The sequence below is a fragment of the Anolis carolinensis genome, chromosome 5 (genome assembly GCF_035594765.1).
Source record: "Anolis carolinensis isolate JA03-04 chromosome 5, rAnoCar3.1.pri, whole genome shotgun sequence".
In the NCBI taxonomy this organism is placed as follows: domain Eukaryota; kingdom Metazoa; phylum Chordata; class Lepidosauria; order Squamata; family Dactyloidae; genus Anolis; species Anolis carolinensis.
The window spans coordinates 136,167,423-136,183,305 of NC_085845.1; the positions used below are offsets into that span (position 1 = coordinate 136,167,423).

A 15,883-nucleotide genomic window follows, 5' to 3' on the forward strand; every position below is an offset into this window, starting at 1 on the left:
TCGCTCACGCCACATCTGGGGTTTAAACCTGGGCCCTTTCGGTCTGCAAGTTCAGCAGCTCAGTGCTTTATATAGGGACAGCTCGCTGTTCCGCTACACTTTAACACACTTCGCCACCGGGGCTCCTGCACACTGTCATATATTCCAGTTCAAAGAAGATAATGAGCGATTTTATTCATATGTGTGGAAGGGGCCCAAGGCACAGCAGGGAAGGCTCTTTCCCTCAGGTGCGTCCTGGCGGGAAAGACTGCGCCAGAAAGAGAGCGAGACAGCGAGTGCGCGCGCGTCCCGGGCGCGAGCCGGCCCTCTCCTTCCACGTGTTGCTTGTTGTGGCGCCACAGGTTTCCCACCTGTGAGTGGCAGGCAGGCTGAGGCAGGTCGGCCGCGCGCTCTTTCGCTAGGCGGAGCCCCGCCCCCTTCTTCCCTTCCTGTCTCGGCTCTGCGGGAGACGGAGAGGCAGGGACGGGCCGACCCCGACGCCTCCCGCCCGCCCCGCCCCGCCCCGCCCCGCCGGCCAAGCTCGACCCCCTTCCCCAAACTCCGCCTTCCTCTTTCGGCGGCTCCCGTCGCCAGCCTGGTTTGGTCGGGGAAGGAAGCTCGACGTGTCCGGAAAGGAACGCGCGGCGCAGAGGCACCATGCTCGACCCGTCCTCCAGCGAGGAAGAGTCCGAAGCGCTGCCCGAGGAAGAAGAGCGGCGGGAGGCGCTGCCCAGCGTCGGCGCCCAGAGAACCCTCCCGCCCCCCGCCGAGAGGAGCGGAGGAGGAGGAGGAAGCGGCGAAGGAGGCGTCGGGAGCGCCTCCTCGTCCTCTTCGCCCGCGGCGCGGCCGGCCAGCCCCAGCCCCTCGGCGCGGAGCGACGGCCGGGAGGAGCAGGAGCGGCTCCAGAGGGAGGAGCGGGAGAAGCGGCTCCGGCTCCAGCTCTACGCCTTCATCGCCCGCTGCATCGCCCACCCCTTCAACGCCAAGCAGCCCACCGACATGGCCCGCCGGCAGCAGAAGGTGAGCCAGCGAGCGAGCGGGGGTTTCGCCCAAGGGCAGCCGCCGGAGTTTGGCCCGGCCCCGGACTCAGCCCCGCGGCACCGGCCAGAGCAGGGAACTTGGGCACAGCCTCACTCAGCACGCCTCCCTCTCTCCCCCCCCTCTCTTTCCTTACCTTTTTCTTTCTTTCCCTCCTTCCACCCTTCTTCCCCTCCCTTCCTCCCACTTTCTTGCTTCCCTTCTTTCCTAACTTCCTTGCTACCTTCTTTTTTGCCCTACTGTCCTCCCTCGCTTCCTTCCCTTTCATTCCCCCTTCCTTCCTTCCCTCGCCTTTTCCTCTTTCCCTCCTCCTTTGCTTCCTCCCTCTCCTCCTTCCCTCTTTCTTGCCTCCCATCTTTCCTAACTTCCTCCCTACCTTCTTCCTTGCTCTCCTTCTGTCCTCCCTCGCTTCCTTCCTTTTCTTTCCTTTCTTCCCTCCCTCTCTCTCTCTCTCGCCTTCCTTTCCCAACTTCCTTGCTATGTTCTTTCTTGCACTCCTTCTCTCCTCCCCCAATTCCTTCCCTTTCATTTCTTCCTTCCCTTCTCTTTCCTTTTTCTTTTCTTCCTCCCTTCTTCCCCTCCCTCCTTCTTTCTTTCTTGCCTTCCTTCATTCCTAACTTCCTTGTTACCTTATTTCTTGCACTCCTTGTCCTCCCTCACTTCCTTCACTCCCTCCCTCCTCCTTCCTTGCCTTCGTTCTTTCCTAACCTCCTTCCTGCACTCCCTCTTTCCTCCCTTCTTTCCTATTCATTCCCTCTCTCTTTCCTTCTCTTCCTTCCCTCCCTCTTTCCCTCCTTTTCTACTTCGTTCATTTCCTCCCTCCCCCTTTTTTCTTGACTTCCTTCTTTCCTAACTTCCTTGCTACCTTCTTTCTTGCACCCCTTCTGCCCTCCCTCACTTCCTTCCCTTTCATTCCTTCCTTCCCTCCCTCCTCCTCCCTCTTTCCATCCTTTTTCCTTCTTTCCCTCCTTCTTTTCTTCCTCCCTCCCTCTTTCTTCCTTGCCTTCCTTCTTTCTTAACTTCCTTCCTTCTTGCACTCCCTCTTTCATCCCTTCTTTCCCATTCATTCTGCCCCTCTTTCCCTCTCTCTTTCCTTTCCTCCCTCCCTTTCTACTTCGGTCCTTCCTTCCCTCTCTATTATTTATTTATTTACTGTACTCCCGAAGGGGGACTTAGGGCAGCTTACAAACTATGGCAGTAATTCAATGCCAGGTTCAGACAATAATAGTAAAACACAATATTATAAAACTGTAAAAACATAAACATATCAATTATAAATAATCCTTCAGATGATTAAAACATGTCAAAGGTCTAGCACCAGCAGAGCTTTATAAACATGAAACAATTGCTTTTGTTGCGTTCTTATACAGGATCCTTCATACTTATGGGTCATATTAATCCCCAAAGGCTTGCTTAAATAGCCAGGTCTGAAGATTTTTGCTAAATCTTAAGACCTGGCTTCTGTCATTCCCTCCCTCTCTAGTTCTCTCTTTTCTTCCCTCTCTCCCTTCCCTCCCTTTCTACTTTGTGCCTTCCCTCCCTTCCTTTCTACTTCCTTCTCTCTATCCCTCCACTCCCTTCACTCAATTCCTCCACAGAGTCTTCCAGGCGGTTTCCAGACAATCTGTTTTGTGTCAGTGGGTCACACACCACGCAGTGCGGAAGGAAGGAAGTCAATTCCCAGTGTCTCCATCTCTTCGCTTCCTCCGTCTGTCTTTCTCTGGCAACAGGTTGAGAAAGGCGAGCCAAAGGCTGCCTGCCTCTCTTTGGTTGGTGGGCAAAATAACCTATCAATGAGGAACGGGTGGCTTCAGTTACACTACAGTCTGAGGATTTTGCCTTTGCTCTCCAGGCAGTCCGAGCTGTGTCTGCTCAGGAATACATTCAGATCCGATTGCCTGGAAAGTATCCACCATGCAGTTTGCAGGTTCATTGCCACCAATCCTTTCCATGCAATCTGGGATTTGTAGTTTGGAAAGATACTTCAATTAATGTGTTGTTGAAGGCTTTCATGGCTGGAATCACTGGGTTGCTGTGATTTTTCCAGGCTGTATGGCCATGTTTCAGAAGCATTCTCTCCTGATGTTTCACCCACATCTATGGCAGGCATCCTCAGAAGTTGTGAGGTATATGGTTGTGAGTCTATAGCAGGCATCCTCAGAGGATGTGAGGAAACAAAGGATCCACCCAGGCAGGAATCAGCCAGGCTTTGAAGCTGCAAGGCCTTTCAGTGCTAATCAAGGTGATTAATTGTAACATTCACACTTTCCTCCAGCAGACTAGTGTTCTTTCTCCCACCCTGGACCTTCCACAGGTATATAAACCTCACTTGCCTGGTTTCCAATAGACCTCACAACCTCTGAGGATGCCTGCCATAGATGTGGGTGAAATGTGAGGAGAGAATGCTTCTGGAACATGGCCATACAGTCTGGAACACTCACAGCAACCTACTTCAGTTAAATTCTCTGCTAGAGAGCTCTAGTCTATTCCTCTATACTGCAGCTGTACAGCTTTCTGGCAGAGAAGTCTCAAACCTTTCACCAAACTATAACAACCAAGATTATATGGGATAGACTCTCAGCAATTAAAGTGGTATCAGACTGCTATAATTGTTCAGCATGGATACACCCCACATCTGGAAAGCAATATTCTCCAGAGTAAACCCTGAGGTCAACCCTGATACTTTATATCACATGGTCATAAAAAATAATAACAGCACCAAACTAGAACTTGCTATAGGGCAACAGGGGGCAAAGTATAGGTGTGGGGCCACCTTCAGACCCTTAAGGCTGTTTTTGCATCTCCTTATGAGATCCTGATTTCTCTGGACTATCTCTTTTCTGCAAGGAAGGGTGCAATCCCAATCTAAGAAGCCTCTGAGCAGTGATTCACCATTAAATGGTCTCTAGTATTATCCATAAGCACATTCATTTTTAAAACATTGGTCAGTTCTGGTTTTATTGCTGCCATTTTTGCCAGCGACCCCAGGGGGCTTGAAATTGTTTTCCATACCTGCAAAATTTGTGTATTGCTATTATCACTTGGTTTGGGCCAGTGTACAGTATGTCTACTCTGCCATATATAATTGGGGTCAGAAGGGATTACTCAGGTAACATTGTAACCTAAGAGATCACGATCCCATAACAAAAGGTCTGAGTATTAGGTATGAGAAGGACATATTTTAGAAGTTGGACCTGAATTCAATAGGTCTTACTATCAAGTGATTGGGGAATAATAGTGCTATCTAAGAGTTATACAGTTAGTTTTCCTTTATTTTATCAGTGCCTGAAAGTTGCAACTGCTCAAGTCACTTGACAGCAACATGGCAATATACCAGCTTTCCCAAATCCAGAGGACAGCATTGTTTTTCTCTGACTTAAACTACTCCCTTGGCACTGAAAGTGATATATGGTTTCCTTTGGAAGGCAGGTGGCTGAAAGCAGGTCTAGGGAGAGGAAATAATCATAGTGCCAAGATTGCTTCTGACAGCAAACATCCATTTTGTTTCAGTCCCCAGTAAAAACTGTGTCTTAAGAGACCATCAGCCAACAAAAGGAAGCTATTGACATTCTAATAAAAGGGAGTAAAATTGTATCAGGCTTAGCCACTGTTAGTTTAAGAGGTCAGAATAGTCTCTTCACATCTTTTTATACAAAGTGATGAATGATCTGTAATTTCATCATATCTCTGAGCAAGATGTGATGCATTCTTTCAAGGTTTTGAATAATGTACCACATGGATAAAACCGCTAATCATATATTCCTAATATATACACTTTTTTCATCTCCTTTTCATCAAGCCTAATTTCATCAGATTGTTTTGTCCATTGGCTTTTTGAGCTGGATCCCAATAATTTTTAAAGGGCTGAATCCAAGTAAAGCATGGAGGCATGAATATCCGAAAATTGTAGGATAAATTTGAGGAAAATTATATCCAAAACACCCTCTGGAAAGATCTGCTAGCACGATGCAATGGAAGGCTGATAGTTCACTTGGAAAGTCTGTACTTGGCATACGTATGCCATATATTCAGTCCCTGACATTTGCAGGTAAGGCTGGCAAAGACTATTCCCAAATCTTGTAAATCATTGCCAGTCAGTGTGGGCAATCCTACACTAGATGGACCAAGGTTATGCCTTGAAGAAAGGCAGTTTACTATGCCAGGATTCTTGACAGCTTTTGTTAATAGAGCAATCGTGAAAAGTTCGCAAGCATTTTCCATTTTTGTATAATAGCCTTTTCCCATGTGACATCCACCATATTCTAGAACAGGAGTGGCCATCATCTAGAACTGTGGTGAATATGTGGACTCTAGGGACATTTTTGTGACTCTCAGGGTGAAATAGATACATTGATCTGTGTGTGCATATGCACTCTCTCACACACACACACAGCAAAAAAGGGATGCTCCCAGCTGCACTTTAGGAGCACGTGGAGGCCCCCAGGGATCAAAAACAATAATCACACACCCCCCCCCCCCCCAGTGCTCCAAAATGTCCATTAGAGGGTATGGGTTGTATTTCCAGAGCTCCTGTGTCAATTTATGCCCTGGAGAGGACTTTACTGAAAACCAAAATATGGTGAAAATGCCCCATATGTCTATACTCCCCAGAGAGGCTTGGAGACATTCTTTTTCTTTTCTTTTCTTTTTTGCTGGAGCAAGTTCAGCCTTTCAAAGTCTCCCTGGAGCCTTCCACAGCTCCCTGTCCATGTTCTAGGAAGCATACTCCTGGAGAAAAAAACATCATTTTGGAAGAAGTCTTTACTTCATTCTAGGTTTACAAATATTGTATCTGTTCAGGGAGGGAATAAACCGATGGAAGGAATGAGAACAGTGTACGATCAGCTAAGAATGTTTTTTTGATGAAGTTATTAAAAATTGTAATAAAATTAGACTCTGGAGATCCACCTAAGTGATGGGTGTCAGATGAAAAACATTTGACATCTTACCTCAAACTAAAAACAAAACAAAACCCTGTAGTCATTATTTAGAAGTGACGGCTCCTGTGTGCAGTAATTAATGGATTTGTGTTTAATTTGCTTTAGGCATCTACATTTGGCATGAACACATTAATTTCTATCTTGCAGTGGGATTGTGTCGGCAACAGTAACTCATACTTGTGGTCATTAATCTTGCTTAATTGCTAGTACTGATACCTGTGATTTTAGTCTGTTTAAAATCTTCCTGTTTTCTAGTATAAATTGCAATGTTTTGCTGACTGAAATTGCAGTTGTTGCCTCTCAGTGGCTTCTTTTCAAAATATGTGATAGTAACTAAAACCTTTGGTTTTTGTTCAGGCAATAATGTTAAATGAGTCCAGTGAAACTGCTTGCAATTATACTTCACTTTTGAAAACTTTTTTGGGATTGGTTGATGTGTAGTTTTTTTCAATATGTAAATAGTATCTGCTGAACATGTAGGTTATCTAGAGTACAGTGAATGCTCTTGTATTCCTTAAATTCTTATATGTTAGTCACAATCAGTGTTTTTATTGTGTAGTATGCACAGTATTCCTATGTTATCTGCAAAGAAACCAGTTGATTCTTCAAATAAGAACTCTTGAAAAACCTGTATTTCCTTTTGAAAAGTACAAGGAAGATTTGCTTCCCTTTATAACAAGATTGGCAACTATATGAGTTACCTTTTTAAAAAACAACAGTACAGTATTCAGATTGGGCTTTGAAAATTTAAAGTTGAAAATTAAGTATAAATCATTTTCAGTGTTTAATCCCCTCATCGTTTTGTAAGTCTATCATGTTGATTTCACTTTATATTGGGCAGCTCATGTGCTGGTAGCAATAGGAAATGATCCTTACACTTTAAAAAATATTTCACATCTGGGGAGATTCTAGTAATGCAATGGCTTCATATATCTGCATTGTAAAAAGCTTCCTATAGTGACAATTCAGTTTTAGGTGCTTTCAGCCAATTTCAGCCAATTCCAGACAAAAAACTCACATAGAAAGTTCTTGTGTGATAAAACTCTATATTTGAATCCTTCAAACTTTTATCTTGCCAATTTCTGTGAGTGAGGATTTTTTTTTGGTGGGGGGGGGGGTACATGGAACAAGTATTCAGCTTTTTCTTGTCTCTTTCGTCTTCTTTCTGTAATTCTCTAGGTTGAGACCTTAGGATTATTCATGTACCTACATTTAGTTCTTGGATTAAAAATGATATACATGTGAGAATTCTGCTGCTGAGTGCTTAGAATAGACCTGGAGCATTCTTAAAACTTGGTCTTCATGTACTTTATATCTTCAAAAAGCATAGGCTAGATCAAAGATCAGATCTCTTCAGACATTCCATCAATCATGTATGAAAGCATTTGACAGGATTGTCCATTTCCCTCTCCAATATATCTGGAGGACAAATGGGTAGACAACCTGTACAATGTGGTAGCAAGGGATCTGCATCTTGTGGATCATGTATAGGGGTCATACAGATGTGTCTTCTGAACTTTCCTCCTGTATATTCTGATCGTCTGCTACTTGCATGATCAAAGAATGTATTAATAAAACTATGTAGAGAACAAGAGAATTGCAGATCTTCATAATCATGTTGTAGAGCCCAGTCCTCTGCTTTACCATGAGCCCAATCTCTCCCCTTTCTATTTTGTATCAGTATCAATAGTTAACAGCTCTTTCTGTGTACTGATTGTTCGGTTTTGTACCTTTGAAAGTGCTTTGCTATTTGTACATTGCTGAAAGTGAATTTTGTCCTTAGTTCTTCCAGTATTTCCTGTTGTTTGTCACAATTCCAGTGTTACCTGTCTTTTTTTCAGCAGCTTTTAATAAACTTGGTGATAGCCATTTTGTATTTGGTAGTACTTTGGATGGTGTTGAAAACAGTGATAAACCCATTACATACTAATTCAGCATGCTGGTGTGCACATTCTTCAAAACAGGAATATGTGTAAATGGTGTGTATGTTGGTGACTGGTGGCATGAGTATATCACTGTGCATACACCATAATCTATACTGAGTGGGCACAGATGTTGATTCTTAAAGATTTTCAGTAAAATTTTGGAGCATATGGAGTTGTTTGAACCAGAAAGTGTGTACATCAGACCTGACCTCTTTAAGTATCATTTTTTGTTATTTGTCAAAAGCATAAAGTATCTCCTGTCTGTCTGCTCCCAGTCAAACTTTCCCCTTCCATGTCAATCATACTGGACTTTCATTTTTCCTTGAAAGTTGTAATATCAATTCTATAGAAATATTCATCTCCTTCAGTGCTTAGAATGCTTGTTGATGTTCCCAGAACTTATTATAGAAGCTTGCTGGAGAGGACGTTTTTAAATCCATGCTCTTCTGTGGCAAAACATTTGCTGTGATTTATGGTAAAAAAAAAACTACTTAAAGCATATAATGGAGAACAATAATCACATTTTTAAAATGGTTTATATCAAGAAATGTTGGCTCATGTTGCAAAGCTGTTGTACAGAACTTGTGAATGCTACTGGAGTAATAGAAATGACCTGATTTTTAAAAATTGGATAGGTTGCTCTTATCTTTATGGTTTTGCTGGAACTCCACCCTGTAACACAATAGTAATGAGAAAAGAACCAAATGTCACATGTATTGGCACTGAATGCAGATTCCAGATCTCTGGAAGTTGATTCCAATTCTAAGCTAGATTTGGTTGCAGTGTGCCAGTTTGATTGTTTTTATTTTCATTCTTTTTTATTTTGAGAGAGAAACTGGAGTAAGAGAAGGTGATATTTCCACTTTCTCTTTCTTCTGTTTTTTTTTTTTTTGCTCTTTTCCTTAAAGCTGAGTCACAGTTATCCCAAAATCTCATATAGCAACTTCTGTACTCCTTCGGAAATGGATTTAACTTCAGGCGTCATGCATGCAATTGCATTTCTAGAGTTACACACAGTTAACCTGTGCTTACTACATCTTTATGTGCATTCATTAATTTACATATGTGTATGATCTATATAGACTTCTGAGGTATGTGTTCCATGTGGATCCACATAGTTCATTTGAAGAGAAAAAGCAAATGTAAATGTCAATGAAAGCTGGTGACTTCTTTGTTCATGGAGTAAAAAATCTGCACAGGATTTCAACCCAAATAATAAAGGCACTATCCAATGTGCTGAACCCCATTTCCAAAATCAGTCAACGGCCAGGGTACCTCATTTAAAGTTAAGTCTGGAAGTTGGCACAGATTTACACTTCCTAAGATAGGAGCCACTGGCTACCACTTGACAAAGGGCTGTACTTTTAAGTCTCATTCTGTTGTGCTGCTTGTTTTGGGCCTGGCTTTATTTTGTGACAGATCAGTATTCTACGATGTGGTGGTATATGAATCCCCAAAGCAGAATTTACAGGTTAACCCATGAGCAGCCAGCATAAGTGTTATCATACTTGTATCCTGCATTTTCTACCCAACCAAGTCATATTTTTTTCATCCCATAATATTTGCAGTTTCTCTGTATGGTTATGAAATCTGGACAGTGAAGGAAGTTGGCAGGAAGAAAATCAACTCATCTTTTCAGTGGCAAGGAAAGATATTTTTATTATTCTAAGAACATTTTAATAGTATTATCTAATTTATACATTGCTTTAGTTGTATTTGTTTTTAACTTATAATGTAAGTCTCCTTGGAATGCATTCTGGGAAGATAGCAAGCTATACATTATATAAAAAATTTGACATGTGGTGTGCTAAGAGAGTTCTGTGGACACTAATGATCACCAAAGGGGCAAATAATTGTGCCCTAGAGCAAAGCTAAACTCATACTTAAAGACAAAATTACTAACTTGACTTTGGACATAATTATGTCCACATACCTGGACATATCATATTATAAGAAAAGGTGATTTACTGAAAATGACAATGTTTGATAAGATTGAGGGTGGTAACAAAAGAGGAAAGCTACATTGTCATGGCTGCCTGGAATCTGCAAGATCCAGGCAGAGCTGTCAATGACCACAGCTCATAGATTTCTCTCCCTTCATATGACTGCCCCAGACAAAACCGATTTGATGGCAAACCACAGTATATTTCCACAAAAACATAGTAATCCACAGTGCAAACAGTGTTACTATCGTAAACCATAACACTTTTATGTTAACAACATAAGAGTAACATATTGTTTACAAGAGAAAGTTTAAGAGTACATACCGGTAGAACATACCAGTAGGTCAGCAAACACTATACAGTATCCAACTTGGCAACATTATGTTTGCTTTTAGTAACTCCTGGCACAACAAAAAAAGGAAATAGGGTGATACAAAATGACAAAGCACTTAGAACTGTCTATCTTCAAGCAATAGGAAAATATTTCAGTATCATCAGGGCCCCGTGTCTAAAGCTAAGCAAGATCTTGCTCATGGTGGATTGCTTCCTTCTCATTTCTAGATAGCAGAACACCAAAAGCACCATGGCAAAAAATATATATGAAAAAGCCTTTTTTGTGGCAAAAGATAAACTTCAAGCAAAATTAGAGATCATGAAAGCACCCCACACCTCCGAGGTACTGTTCAACTGCAACTCACACCAAACTCTAGCAGGCATAACCTATAATGAGGGAATCATAGGAGCTGCAGTTCAATAACCTCAGGAGGGCTGTAGATTTGATAGCTATGTAGTAAAGTATGCAGTACTACATGATGCACAAACAGCCCCCATAACTTTGTCCCAAGGCTACTTGTATTAAATTCCATATGGCTCCCTACATGGTATTTTACATTTGGAAATCCAGAAAGTTCCCTTTTACATGTCAAAAGGCTTGTGGAGATTTTTAGGCAAAGATGGACAATTGTAGAGGATGAAGAGCTGTTTTGGCTTCCTAGGGAATACCCCACTGCATTACCTTAAGATAATAATAAAAAAAGACACCCAAATGCCCCACAATGCTTTCTAATGGGCATAGGTAAATTTTACCATCTCTTTTCATCTTTCCAAGAGTAATTAATCTCTAAGTCAACTTTTGTTTCATTTGTTGTTAAAAATAAAAGACTTTTCCTGGGCCTAAAACATCTGGGAAGGGGGGAACATGCCTTTCTTATACACTACCTCCAAAGTATATTTATATATTTTTTTCAATTTTTTTTTTCAAAAATCAGGCACCCTGGCAACTGCATGCAATTGTTGTGGTTCATTTTCCTCCCTTTGCCTTTTGGAGGATGGTGCAAGGCCAGGCCAAATAGCCGAGCACTAAGAAACAATATGCAATCTTTTTTACTCTTTGATGATAACAATAGGCTCTAAAGTGCAACCTTTTGAACATTTTTTGTTTCTTCACCTGAGTTGTAGCGATTTGAATTGGTGTATATACAACATTCACATGCACCCTGCTGCTTCTTAATTCGGTGTCACAATAGAAGAAAAACCTCCACTTTGTAAACAAAGTGTATGAGTGTTATACATCTTGTATTTGAGAGCCTTACTTCAAAAGTCTCCAGCAAGTGTCATCCCCATTAGACATGTGGTGCGTCTGATACACATATATACACTTATGCTGACTGCAGACATGGGCCAATGGTCCTAATCTCTACAGTTTGAGAAGGATATGGATGCTGTGCATTTCTGACTAGACATTCTGTTTAATTTGGAATAGAGATAAAAATAGGATTGAAACAGGATTCCCAATCATTGTGGTGGTGTCACAGTTGTACGGAGGCTTTGGTCCTTCTTTCCAAGATATTGATATTTGAACTCCTGCAAGCATGGACCATTTCTCCCACTTCTCTTCCTCCCCCCCCCCCCCCCCCCGCCCCACACATACACACTGTTATGGTTGAGCCTTATGGCTCTGATTCTGGGAGACGTGGTCGTAAGACTCCTCGGGAGTCAGACACTCTCGAGGAGCGAGAAAGGAAGCGGCTGCGGGACTTATTTGCAGAACCATCTGATGAGGACTCCTTTGAGGGTTTTACTGAGAGAATGGAGGAAGAGATGGTTAGCTCAGAGGAGGATGACATGGAATGGACTCGTGTGAGGGAGGATTTGGGTGCCACCGGCAATGATAGTATGGAAGGCGATTGGGGACCTTCAGGATTAGACCCGTGGACAAGCTGGAGGGATGGAACGGGATCCACAGCTGGGGATGCTGTGGGGCGTAGTCAAAGGTGTTTCAGCTCTGATGAGGAGGATGATGATGAGGCACCTGGAATTAGGGTAACAGCTGATAGCGATGAGGAGTTGTAAACTGGCATAAAATGGGGTTTAGAATCTAGGGCTAATTGCGTTGGGCAAGGTAATCTGGATGAACGCTTGGGCTCTTGCTGGGAATTTCCTGAAGACGGGTGTGTTTCGTTTGCTGAATACCTTGGACCTCCGTCGTCTTCTTGACGGACGCCAATTGTTTACTCTGGACTGACTGACTGACTGACTGACTACGACCTCGGACTATCCTTCCTGTGGCTATCGTTGGAACTGGTGAACTACAAACGTCTGTACCTGGCTGTCGACCTTCGGACCGGATTGGGACCTCGCTGACCGCTGCTGCCCCTGATTGATGTGTTTGAACCCAGAGATTGTTTGCTGCGTGGAGGAGTAACTTCTTAGTTACTCAATCACAGCTTTTGGTAGCAGAGAAGTATCTGCTGCCAGTTATTTGTGTTTCTTTGAACCTTTGTTCACCAGCTTTCGTTTGTTTAAAGTCCCAGGCTGAAGTAAGCATTTTTGGTTTAACCCGGATTAAACTCCAGTTTAATCCGGTTTATCTTTTGAATGTTTTTTAGTATCTTTTCACTTCAAAGGCCAATGTTTGCCTAGCCCTTGTCTTTTACGGGCGTTTTTGGTTCTGTAACTCCAATAAACTTTGTTGAATCTTATCTGGTGGCGTTCTGTCCTTGACACACACTTTACAGTTTTTAATAAATGGGACAAATTCCCCTGTAGCACTAAAGTAGTGGTCCTCAAATTTGGGTCTCCAGATGTTGTCAGATTTCACAGTCCAAGAATCCTGGACTGGCTATATTGGCTGGAACTTTGGAGTGTTTGGGAACTTGGGAACCCAAGTTTGGCAGTTACTAGGCTGGAGGCTGGTTTGACATGATATACTATTCTCAATCTTCTGTTGTGCCCACTGTTTGTCAGAGAGCATGAAAAATGCAGGGCTTGGGCTTTTTGCACCTGGTGTAAAGTAATTGAAGTCTCCGATTCCATTGTGATGTGTGGATAATTTAGGGGATGGATGGGTAAGGGTAACAGCTAGGCAAAGCTCAGTTTATGTTCAATGTGTTGTTGAAGGCTTTCATAGCTGGAATCACAGGGCTGTTGTGAGTTTTCCAGGCTGTATGGCCATGTTCCAGAAGCATTTTCTCCTGCCGTTCTTTCTCCTACCCTGGACCTTCCACAGACATATAAACCTTCCTTGCTTAGTTTTTTCAATATACCTCACAACCTCTGAGGATGCCTGCCATATATGTGGGCAAAACGTTAGGAAAGAATGCTTCTGGAACATAGCTATACAGCCCGGAAAACTCACAACAACCCTCAGTTTATGTTCACTGCTTGGCAGCCTAATCATCCCTTTTGCCATGCCTTGCTTCCTCATCTTGTTAAGTGTCTTTCTTATGTGGTACAAGTAATTGTTTCCTGTGGAATATTCATTACAGAATGAAATGGAAGCCATGTATTTAAATGTAAAAACCTTGTATGCCATAAAAACACATCTTTGTTGTGTTTGTCTTTTGAAAAGCTCATGAAATCCCTACCATGGGACTGAAACATTTAATTTTATGAGTCAGGTTTCACTAATGTAGTGTAATTGTTTCTAGATGTGATGAGCATTTATCCAATTTCCTCCCATCAGATGCAAAATGAGGTCAGTACTAGTTACCATCATCAAGAAAGTTGTTTTAATACATGGAAAATTCATTTTGAAATAGCAGTTGTCAATGAGTATTAATGGTTCCCTACAGTTTAAATAATTTGTGTTCTGACTGGTTTAACTACTGCTTTCTGTTGACTTCCAGTTTTCTTTGAAAAGCAGTGAATGCAAACACAATATAGACAAATTAATGTCAAAATTTATGTGTCGTGACAAACTATTGAATGCTATGCTGTTAGGTCCATTTTCTCTTCTTTTTGTTGTTGAGCAGAGTTATGTTATGACTAATTAAAATGATTGGGGACTGATTTTTTTTATGAATTACCAATCTGATATATAAAAGAATTGAAGCATTGGTATTCATCCTAATTTGTGAGGCATACCTCTGCTATGCCAACTGTTCTGTAGATTTCTCTAACAGGCATGTAGCAGCCAGATCTCTCCCATGATATAGGTGTGCATCATGAAGTATTCTGATGATTGTGTTTCCATTCAAATAGTGTGGGTGCCGTCTTCAGTTCTGAATAACACAACTTGAAGGTTTCTGTGCATAAAACTGTTTTTCCATTTTAGTAACTAATGTTATAGTTGTGCAACAACTGGCCACATGCAACCCTAATCTCAATTTTTTGCTAGCCTTGTTAATCAGATTTTATGAAATCAAGCCAGTTTTTGGATCATTGTTTTCCCCTACCACCATGGTCCAAAATCCAAGCAAAATGAGGACAAATGCAACTTTTTGGCTTCTGCATTATGCCAGAACTCTCATAACTTCCAAATGACAACTTGTTTGGTGTGTGTCTCTCAGTAATGGGAGCTTGGAAGGCTACAGGGGCCCTGGTCTTGGTATCCTTCCATTGGCAAGTAAATACTTTTTATTTATTTTATTTTTATTTTCTTTATTTTTATTCCTTCTTTGGAGGCTTTTAAGCAGAGGCTGGATGGCCATCTGTTGGGGGGTGCTTTGAATGAGATTTTCCTGCTTCTTGCAGGGGGTTGGACTGGATGGCCTGTGAGGTCTCTTCCAACTCTACGATTCTATGATTCTATTGAAAATTAAATGTTTTTAAAGCTAAGGTTTTTAAAGAGGTGCTGTGGATTTGATTGTACTGTTTTAAAACCGACTTTCATAGTTTTTATTGTTTGTTTGAAATTGTTTTTAATGTAATTGATAGTTTAGTGTATTAATACTTTATTGTTAACATTTTGTATGTTTTAGCTTTATTGTATTCATTTAACTTTAGTAAACTGGCTTGAAGTAAGGTATTAAGAAAAAACAGGGATGTAACAAGAAAATAATGGTGATGGCAATGGTAAAAACTTGAGATTCCTATTTTTTTTTGAGACACAGGAACAATATGGGAGAATTGCTATGGATAATAAGATAGTGTAAGATGCTAGGAGAGTACAGGAGACCTAAATATCCTAAAAGATACCAAATCCTGTCTAATCTCGGAAGCTAAGCAATATCGGCTCAGGTTAGTTCTTGGATAGGTGACTGCCAATGAATTCCAGATACCGTAAGCTATATTTCTTAAGCAAATCCACATCCTGCCTAAGAAAACCCTATGAAATGCATGAGATGAAGAAAAATGACACATTCATTGGAGATTCAAGAGTTTTGTAGGAGAAAGGATTGAATAGTGTCAGAGAGTGAGTTTTACCTTGAGCCCTCCCCCTGACATCATCTGCCTCAGTTCCTCCTCTGATGCTCATTTTCACTTACAGAATTCTATGCCTCTTTCTATACAGAGAATATCCTTTTCTGGTGCCTCTCATCATTCTCTTGGGGCTTATAGATGTATTTAGGGATGAGGGGCATTACTGGCCCCTTTGTGGACCAAATGGAAAGTGTTTGAGGATTGGGAGTTCCTCTGTTAGAGAACAATCTGACAGTTGTATTTCAGAAGCTACCATTGTAAAAACTTCAATCTTGCTTTTAAAATTGGAAATGAAAAAGCATCAAATATTTAATCCATTCCTAATACTCACCATTGTAGATTTGAGAAGAAGCAAAGCACCAGAGCTGTAATCCTTTGCTGTATTGCACTTTCATTGTTATGATGCTGCCCTAAA

General features: G+C 41.8%; 1 protein-coding gene across 11 annotated transcripts in view; it reads left to right on the forward strand.

Moving 5' to 3' along the window:
• Positions 1-534: 534 nt before the first annotated feature.
• The window catches only part of cadps2 (calcium dependent secretion activator 2), a 307,122-nt gene continuing 291,773 nt past the window's right edge, over positions 535-15,883 (forward strand). For 5 of the 11 annotated variants that reach the window (XM_062982339.1, XM_062982340.1, XM_062982338.1 and 2 more), the window contains exon 1: positions 535-999. In XM_062982339.1, coding sequence (XP_062838409.1) covers positions 637-999 — 363 coding nt within the window. In that variant the 5' untranslated portion in view covers positions 535-636. The remainder of the gene's footprint in view (positions 1,000-15,883) is intronic. The other 6 variants (XM_008111240.3, XM_062982337.1, XM_008111245.3 and 3 more) reach the window with 2 other exon arrangements.